Raw genomic sequence first — 10,532 nt, 5'->3', positions numbered from 1 at the left:
AAATAATAGTCTGGTCATGAAGGGGTTAAGAGATTTCTTCTGACACTGTCTCTCCAATTGCAGCCCCCAGACTTTCACCCCTGGGGTGGGGTCATTGCCAGCAAGGGGATCTGGTCACGCGGTGCACATAAACCAGCGACAACCTAACCTGCTAGCACGAGTAAGTTACAAGGTCAGGTGACTAATACAATGTCACCACAATCCGCTACTCCACGTGACAGCAGCAACTCACGGCACCGACGCATGACGGGAGGTGTAGTCCTCACACCGCAGCCCTCCGTCACCAGGTCGGGAGTAAGTAACGGAAATGACTGTCGCTTTCCGCGTTGTAGACGCTTTCCCTGATTTGTCGGCGTAAAGCGAGGCACTCTGGGAGTTGTAGTTCTGACGCCTCTTCACCTTTGCCCATTGGTCGCACTGTAAAGCGCTGGTTGATGGGAGCTGTAGTCTTTCTCTCTGTCGTCGTCGGCTCGGCTGGTACTTGGTGAGCTCCCTCTGGGTTTCCGGGTGTGGTGTTTGCCCTACCTCTGCATGGCCGGGAGCTGCAGAATCATCAGCGCCTCGATAGCTCAGCTTCTGCTGAGGGGCCGGGGGGCTGCACTGCTGCGGAGAGGGAGCCCTGAGCTGTGGCGGCCGGGAAGACTGTGGGCTCCAGGACTGGAGAGCAGGAGGCCTGAGAAGTCCTACTGCACCAGCAGCTACCAGGTAATGAGGGGCCCTGGTAGTGAGGCAGGACGGAGTGGCGGCTTCTCCCCCAGGGCCTCCATCTAATACCAGGCTCTATACTTACACTGTGACACCAGGGCCTCCATCTAATACCAGGCTCTATACTTACACTGGGACACCAGAGCCTCCATCTAATACCAGGCTCTATACTTACACTGGGACACCAGGGCCTCCATCTAATACCAGGCTCTATACTTACACTGTGACACCAGGGCCTCCATCTAATACCAGGCTCTATACTTACACTGTGACACCAGGGCCTCCATCTAATACCAGGCTCTATACTTACACTGGGACACCAGAGCCTCCATCTAATACCAGGCTCTATACCTACACTGTGACACCGGGGCCTCCGTCTAATACCAGGCTCTATTCTTACACTGTGACACCAGGGCCTCCGTCTAATACCAGGCTCTATACCTACACTGTGACACCAGGGCCTCCATCTAATACCAGGCTCTATACTTACACTGTGACACCAGGGCCTCCATCTAATACCAGGCCCTATACTTACACTGTGACACCAGGGCCTCCATCTAATACCAGGCTCTATACTTACACTGGGACACCAGAGCCTCCATCTAATACCAGGCTCTATACCTACACTGTGACACCGGGGCCTCCGTCTAATACCAGGCTCTATTCTTACACTGTGACACCAGGGCCTCCATCTAATACCAGGCTCTATACTTACACTGGGACACCAGGGCCTCCAGCTAATACCAGGCTCTATGCTTACACTGGGACACCGGGGCCTCCGTCTAATACCAGGCTCTATACTTACACTGTGATAGCAGGGCCTCCATCTAATACCAGGCTCTATACCTACACTGGGACACCAGAGCCTCCATCTAATACCAGGCTCTATACCTACACTGTGATACCAGGGCCTCCATCTAATACCAGGCTTTATACTTACACTGTGACACCAGGGCCTCCATCTAATACCAGGCTCTATACTTACACTGGGACACCGGGGCCTTCGTCTAATACCAGGCTCTATACCTACACTGGGACACCGGGGCCTCCGTCTAATACCAGGCTCTATACTTACACTGTGACACCGGGGCCTCCGTCTAATACCAGGCTCTATACCTACACTGGGACACCGGGGCCTCCGTCTAATACCAGGCTCTATACCTACACTGGGACACCGGGGCCTCCGTCTAATACCAGGCTCTATACCTACACTGGGACACCAGAGCCTCCATCTAATACCAGGCTCTATACCTACACTGTGATACCAGGGCCTCCATCTAATACCAGGCTTTATACTTACACTGTGACACCAGGGCCTCCATCTAATACCAGGCTCTATACTTACACTGGGACACCGGGGCCTTCGTCTAATACCAGGCTCTATACCTACACTGGGACACCGGGGCCTCCGTCTAATACCAGGCTCTATACTTACACTGTGACACCGGGGCCTCCGTCTAATACCAGGCTCTATACCTACACTGGGACACCGGGGCCTCCCTTCATCAGTGTGCTAGTATGCTTGGAGAAGCCCTGAGTAGTAAGATTTGATTGCATCAATAAAAGCCTGAAGATATATAGGATGCAGGGGTAGGCACAAGCCGCAGAGATACAATGGTGTGTCACAAGTGACACTAACTGCTGGATGGAGCAGGAGCCACGCGTAATATACCGCCAGAATGGGCTACAAAATAGTGCGCATGAGGTAGACACAAGCTACTGAAATAGGGTAATGTGTTGGATGAAGCAGGGGCCACACAGTATTCACAACCAGTCTGGGCTGCAAAAATAATGCGCACTATCCGCCTACTTAGCACAGGGAAGCACGCGGTGTCCACCGCGCATTATTTTTGCAGCCCAGACTGGTTGTGCATACTGTGTGGCCCCTGCTTCATCCAACAGATAGTGTCACTTTATGACACACTATCCTATTTACATGGTTTGCGCCTATCCCTTGAGCACTATTTTGTAGCCCATACTGACGGCACATACCGCGTGCCTCCTGCTTCATTCAGCAGATAGGGTAATGTGTCACGGAATGACACTATCTCAGTAGCTTGTGTCTACCTCATGCGCACTATTTTGTAGCCCATTCTGGCGGTATATTACGCGTGGCTCCTGCTCCATCCAGCAGTTAGTGTCACTTGTGACATACCATTGTATCTCTGCGGCTTGTGCCTACCCCTGCGTCCTATATATCTTCAGGCTTTTATTGATGCACTCAAATCTTACTACTCGAGGCTTCTCTAAGCATACTAGTATACTAGCACACTGATGAAGGTCCAGTAACGACCGAAACGTTTGTGAATACTGTGTGTAAATAAAAAAAACCACTTTGCATCACAACACTTTTGGAGTGTGCTAGTCACTTGTATTTTACGTAACAGGCTTGGGAACCTATGACCGTGCACCTCCTCCTCATGGCTGTGCTGAACATTTTCTATATATCCATCTAATACCAGGGTCTATACCTACACTGTTGACACCAGGGCCTCCGTCTATACCTACACTGTGACACCAGGGTCTCCATGTAATACCAGGCTCTATACTTACTGTGACACCAGGGCCTCCATGTAATACCAGGCTCTATACCTACACTGTGACACCAGGGCCTCCATCATCTAATACCAGGCTCTATACTTACACAGTGACACCAGGGCCTACATCATTTAATAACAGGCTCTATATTTACACTGTGACACCATGACCTCCATCTAATACCAGGCTCTATACCTACACTGTGACACCAGGGCCTCCATGTAATACCAGGCTCTATACCTGCACTGTGACACCAGAGCCTCTATCTAATACAAGGCTCTATACTTACACTGTGACACCAGGGCCTCTATCTCATACCAGGCTCTATACTTACACTGTGACACCAGGTCCTCCATCTAATACCAGGCTCTATACCTACACTGTGACACCAGGGCTTCCATCATCTAATACCAGGCTCTATACTTACACTGTGACACCAGGGCCTCTATCTAATACAAGGCTCTATACTTACACTGTGACACCAGGGCCTCTATCTCATACCAGGCTCTATACTTACACTGTGACACCAGGTCCTCCATCTAATACCAGGCTCTATACCTACACTGTGACACCAGGGCTTCCATCATCTAATACCAGGCTCTATACTTACACTGTGACACCAGGGCCTCTATCTAATACAAGGCTCTATACTTACACTGCGACACCAGGGCCTCTATCTCATACCAGGCTCTATACTTACACTGTGACACCAGGGCCTCTATCTAATACCAGGCTCTATACTTACACTGTGACACCAGGGCCTCTTATACCAGGCTGTCCCCTACAGGATACTTACTGTGATATCAGGACCCTCCATTGTTTTATACCAGGTTCTGCACCATGCACTTTTTTTTTGTATCCCATTGACTGCAGTGCAGTCCATACTGAGTAAGGCAGTGTCGCAGTCTGCAGAAAATCCCACCGATTGCAATAAGGATGTAAAAGAGCTTTTTTAAGTGAACCTGTCAGCACGATTGTACACCGTATCCTGCAGACAGTGTCAGGTTGGCGCCGTTATACTGATTAAAATGATACCTTGGTTGATGAAATCCATTATGTGGTTGTTGTTAAATCTTTATCTTCGCCTTCCCCAATGACAGCACCTCAGAGAGAGGGGATCTGCCCTTGAAGGACAGGAAACTTACAAATAAAGGGGCTGTACCTCTCCCTCGCATTAGTTGGTTTCCTGTCCAAGGGAGAGATGCAAACAAAATCAAAATTATGTTCTATCCCCTGTGAAGATAATTTTCTCTTTGGGTCAACATTAGATGACATGCTTGAAAAAAGCTGGGGATAAGTAAAAGGGATTCCCTAACCTGTCTATTCCCACATATAAGAAGTCCTTTTTGAGTTAAAAAATGTTTCCGTAGGAGGCCCCCGAGAGAGCAAAATAGATGGGAAGAGGGGGGAAGAAAGAAAAGTAGAGGTTTTCTTTTTGGGGGTTCCTCTCAAGATTGGAAGCCCTTCCTGGGTGGGGGTTAAGATTATCTCTCTTCCTTCCGGCCTGGGAAAAGATTTCCAGCAGTCCTTAGATACTAAGTCTAATAAAGTCAAGCCTAAGGATAGACTTCCTCTCATTTCCAGTCCTGAATTTTGCAGTAACTCCTCCACGGTCCTCTCCAGAGGAACAATTGACCTTGGAGCATGAAGTGTTGGATCTAGTGGACAAAGCTATCCTCCAAGAGGTCCCCCCTCAGGAAAAGATAGAAGGATTATTCTCCCCATTGTTTCTGGTGAAGAAACCAAACGGATCCTTCTGGGCAATAATAAGCTTGAATAAACTGAACAAATATTTAAGGACTCAGACTTTCAAGATGGAGTCAATAAAATCAACTGTCAAAATATTGTTTCCAGATTGCTTAATGACAGCCCTAGACCTGAAGGATGCATATTATCACATCCCCATACACAAAGACTCTCTCAAAAGTTCCTCAGGGTAGCGGTCTCCATAGGAGAAGAAATCCGATTACCGTATTTTCGGGTGTATAAGACGACCCCCAACTTTTCCATCTAAAATATGGACTTTGGGATATACTCGTCGTATAAGACGGGGGTCATCTTATACGCCGGGTGTCGTCTTATACGGCTTGTGCGGTCCGGATGGTTCCCAGGGTGTGGAGGAGACTCTCCTTCAGGCCCTGGGATCCATATTCATGTAAAAAAAATATATATTTATTTTTTTACATGAATATTTAACCCAGGGCCTGAAGGAGAGTCTCCTCTCTTCCAGACCCTGGGAACCATCCAGGATCGCTCCCTGCACACACCGTACCCCCAACTTTTGAGATTTTCAGGGGTTAAAAAGTCATCTTATATGCCGGAAAATGCGGTGTGTGTGTGTGTGTGTGTGTGTGTGTGTGTATATAGATAGAGGTATAGATAGATATATAGTACAGACCAAAAGTTTGGACACACCTTCTCATTTAAAGATTTTTCTGTATTTTCATGACTATGAAAATTGTACATTCCACTGAAGGCATCAAAACTATGAATTAACACATGTGGAATTATATACTTAATAAAAAAGTGTGAAACAACTGAAAATGTCTTATATTCTAGGTTCTTCAAAGTAGCCACCTTTTGCTTTGATGACTGTTTTGCACACTCTTGGCATTCTCTTGATGAGCTTCAAGAGGTAGTCACCAGGAATGGTCTTCCAACAATTTTGAAGGAGTTCCCAGAGATGCTTAGCACTTGTTGGCTCTTTTGCCTTCACTCTGCGGTCCAGCTCACCCCAAACCATCTCGATTGGGTTCAGGTCTGGTGACTGTGGAGGCCAGGTCATCTGGCGTAGCATCCCATCACTCTCCTTCTTGGCGAAATAGCCCTTACACAGCCTGGAGGTGTGTTTGGGGGTCATTGTCCTGTTGAAAAATAAATGCTGGTCCAACTAAGCACAGACCGGATGGAATAGCATGACGCTGCAAGAAGTTGTGGTAGCCATGTTGGTTCAGTATGCCTTCAATTTTGAATAAATCCACAACAGTGTCGCCAGCAAAGCACCCCCCACACCATCACACCTCCTCCTCCATGCTTCACGGTGGGAACCAGGCATGTAGAGTCCATCCGTTCACCTTTTCTGCGTCGCACAAAGACACGGTGGTTGGAACCAAAGATCTCAAACTTGAACTCATCAGACCAAAGCACAGATTTCCACAGTTCTAATGTCCATTCCTTGTGTTCTTTAGCCCATCAAGTCTCTTCTGCTTGTTGCTGTCCTTAGCAGTGGTTTCCTAGCAGCTATTTTACCATGAAGGCCTTCTGCACAAAGTCTCCTCTTAGCAGTTGTTGTAGAGATGTGTCTGCTGCTAGAACTCTGTGTGGCATTGACCTGGTCTCTAATCTGTTTTCTCACAGTCTACAATATAAATGCTTAGGGTAGCTTAGACTCAACTCACAGAAAAATCCCCAAGAAACAATTTCCAAAATAATCATAAAATATAACCTTTATTTAATATGTTAAAAACATACGTGTGCACTTGACAAAAACCATCACCAGTCAATACAAGCGTACTATAGGAAAGGCCAGAACAGTGCCAAGCCCTACGTTATCTATGTGTCCCCTACCTGCCTGCGGAGGTTGGCACCCTATTTGCCTACGCCGTGGCGCCCCCGCTCCTCGCCGGCTATCCCTACTATCCCTACACCGCCCTAATAGGACAAGGAAAGAAATATATCAAACATACAATGTATAAATGTAGATAACTTGGAGGGGCATAAATATGTCAGTATAACTATCTAGCTAGATCTAGGGTACTAAACTGACTTGGTGATCTGTGTCCCTTTGCTCCCTTCATATGTCATTCTCTGTTTCTGGCCAGCTTAAAAAATAACGGCAGAAGCGCTACAAGGATAGGGGATCGGCCCGGTGGTGCAGTTATCTACATCTGACATGCTGAAATTCATACATGAGCTAAGTTTTTAACATATTAAATAAAGGTTATATTTTATGATTATTTTGGAAATTGTTTCTTGGGGATTTTTCTGTGAGTTGGTCTCTAATCTGAGCTGCTGTTAACCTGCGATTTCTGAGGCTGGTCACTCTGATAAACTTATCCTCAGAAGCAGAGGTGACTCTTGGTCTTCCTTTCCTGGGGCAGCCCTCATGTGAGCCAGTCTCTTTGTAGCGCTTGATGGTTTTTGCAACTGCACTTGGGGACACTTTCAAAGTTTTCCCAATTTTTTGGACTGACTGGCCTTCATTTCTTAAAGTAATGATGACCACTCCTTTTTCTTTACTTAGCTGCTTTTTTTCTTGCCATAATACAAATTCTAACAGTCTATTCAGTAGGACTATCAGCTGTGCATCCACCAGACTTATGCACAACACAACTGATGGTCCCAACACCATTTTTATAAGGCAAGAAATCCCACTTATTAACCCCTTAGTGACAGAGCCAATTTGGTACTTAATGACCGAGCCAATTTTTGCAATTCTGACCACTGTCACTTTGAGGTTATAACTCTGGAACGCTTCAACGGATCCTGCTGATTCTGAGATTTTTTCGTGACATATTGTACTTCATGTTAGTGGTAACATTTCTTTGATATTACTTGCGATTATTTATGAAAAAAATGGAAATTTGGCGAAAATTTTGCAATTTTCAAACTTTGTATTTTTATGCCCTTAAATCAGAGAGATATGTCACGAAAAATAGTTAATAAATAACATTTCCCACATGTCTACTTTACATCAGCACAATTTTGGAAACAAATTTTTTTTTGTTAGGGAGTTATAAGGTTTAAAAGTTGACCAGCAATTTCTCATTTTTACAACACCATTTTTTTTTAGGGACCACATCACATTTGAAGTCATTTTGAGGGGTCTATATGATAGAAAATAATGAAGTGTGACACCATTCTAAAAACTACACCCCTCAAGGTTCTCAAAACCACATTCAAGAAGTTTATTAACCCTTTACGTGCTTCACAGGAACTGAAACAATGTGGAAGGAAAAAATGAACATTTAACTTTTTTTTGCAAACATCTTAATTCAGAACCATTTTTTTTATTTTCACATGTGTAAAAACAGAAATGTAACCATAAATTTTGTTATGCAATTTCTCCTGAATACGCCGATACCCCATATGTGGGGGTAAACCACTTTTTGGACGCACCGCAGAACTTAGAAGTGAAGGAGCGCCGTTTGACTTTTTCAATGCAGAATTGGCTGGAATTGAGATGGGACGCCATGTCACGTTTAGAGAGCCCCTGATGTGCCTAAACAGTGGAAACCCCCCACAAGTGACACCATTTTGGAAACTAGACCCCTTAAGGAACTTATCTAGATGTGTGGTGAGCACTTTGAACCCCCATGTGCTTCACAGAAGTTTATAACGTAGAGCCGTGAAAATAAAAAATATTTTTTTTTCCACAAAAAAGATATTGTAGCCCCCAAGTTTTTATTTTCACAAGGGTAACAAGAAAAATTGGACCCCAAAAGTTGTTGTCCAATTTGTCCTGAGTATGCTGGTACCCCATATGTGGGGGTAAACCACTGTTTAGGCGCTCGGAAGGAAGGAGCGCCGTTTTGGAATGCAGACTTTGATAGAATGGTCTGCAAGCATTGTTGCGTTTGCAGAGCCCCTGATGTACCTAACCAGTAGAAACCCTCCACAAGTGACCCCATTTTGGAAGCTAGACCCCCCAAGGAACTTATCTAGATGTGTGGTGAGAACTTTGAATGCCCAAGTGCTTCACAGAAGTTTAGAATGCAGAGTCGTGAAAATAAAAAATATTTTTTTTTTCACAAAAAAGATATTGTAGCCCCCAAGTTTTTATTTTCACAAGGGTAACAAGAGAAATTGGACCCCAGAAGTTGTTGTCCAATTTATCCCGAGTACGCTGATGCCCCATATGTGGGGGTAACCCACTGTTTGGGCGCACGGCAGAGCTCAGAAGGGAGGGAGCACCATTTGACTTTTTGAGCGCAAAATTGGCTGTCGTGTTTGGAGACCCCCTGATGTACCTAAACAGTGGAAACCCCCCAATTCTAGCTCCAACCCAACTCCAACACACCCCTAACCCTAATCTCAACCTAATCCATAATCCTAATCACTAACCCTAACGATAATCACAACCCTTACCCCAAAACAACCCTAATCAAAACCCTAAATCCAACACACCCCTAATCCTAATCTCAACCCTAACCTCAACCCTAACCTCAAACCTAACCCTAATCCCAATACACCCCTAATCACAACCCTAACCTTAACCCTAATCCCAAACCTAACCCTAATCCCAAGCGTAACCCTAATGCCAACCCTAACCCTAATACCAACCCTAATCCAAACCCTAACCCTAATCCCAGCTCTAACCCTAACTTTAGCCCCAACCCTAGCCCTAACTTTAGCCCCAACCCTAACCCTATCCCTAAGGCTACTTCCACACTTGCGTCGTTTGGCATCCGTTGCAATCCGTAGTTTTGGACAAGAAACGGATCCTGCAAATGTGCCCGCAGGATGCGTTTTTTGCCCATAGACTTGTATTGCCGACGGATCGTGACGGATGGCCACACGTCGCGTCCATCGTGCACTGGATCAGTTGTGATTTGGCGGACCGTCGGCACAAAAAGTTCAATGAAACGTTTTTTTGTACGTCGCATCCGCCATTTCTGACCGCGCATGCGTGGCCGTAACTCCGCCCCCTCCTACCCAGGACATAGATTGGGCAGCAGATGCGTTGAAAAACTACAGCTGCTGCCCACGTTGTGCACAATTTTCACAACGTGCGTCGGTATGTCGGGCCGACGCATTGCGACGGCCCCGTACCGACGTAAGTGTGAAAGAAGCCTAACCCTAACTTTAGCCCCAACCCTAACCCTAAATTTAGCTCTAACCCTAGCCCTAGCCCTAACCCTAGCCCTAATTTTAGCCCCAACTGCTGTTCTCCTGCCGGCCAGCAGATGGAGACAGATGGCGGGCGCACTGCGCATGCGCCCGCCATTTTCTTTTCCCCGGCAGCCAGGAGGAGCAGCAGGAGGACCCAGGGACACAGGTGAGTATGCTAGGGTCCCCGAATCCCCCTATTTCTCTGTCCTCTGATGTGCGATCACATCAGAGGACAGAGAATTACACTTCACTTTTTTTTTTTTTTTTCTTTTTTTTTTTTTTGCCGTCGCTGGTAAACTGTTAATTACCGGCGATCGCAAAACAGGGGTCGGTAATACCGACCCCGATCATGTTCTTTGGGGTCTCGGCTACCCCCGGCAGCAGAGACCCCAAAGATTCGGTGCCGGCCGGCGGGCGCACTGCGCATGCGCCCGCCATTTTGAAGATGGCGGCGCCCA

General features: G+C 46.5%; 1 protein-coding gene across 1 annotated transcript in view; it reads left to right on the top strand.

Annotated features, from left to right (window-relative positions):
- Window positions 1–279: 279 nt before the first annotated feature.
- GRSF1 (G-rich RNA sequence binding factor 1) overlaps window positions 280–10,532 on the top strand; it is a 33,773-nt gene continuing 23,520 nt past the window's right edge. Inside the window, exon 1 of the mRNA XM_069743410.1 lies at window positions 280–705. Coding sequence (XP_069599511.1) covers window positions 532–705 — 174 coding nt within the window. The 5' untranslated portion in view covers window positions 280–531. The remainder of the gene's footprint in view (window positions 706–10,532) is intronic.

This window comes from Ranitomeya imitator, chromosome 1 (genome assembly GCF_032444005.1).
Source record: "Ranitomeya imitator isolate aRanImi1 chromosome 1, aRanImi1.pri, whole genome shotgun sequence".
Taxonomy (NCBI): Eukaryota; Metazoa; Chordata; class Amphibia; order Anura; family Dendrobatidae; genus Ranitomeya; species Ranitomeya imitator.
The sequence above is the reverse complement of the archived record's forward strand: the minus strand, read 5'-3'. Positions and strand labels throughout refer to the sequence as shown.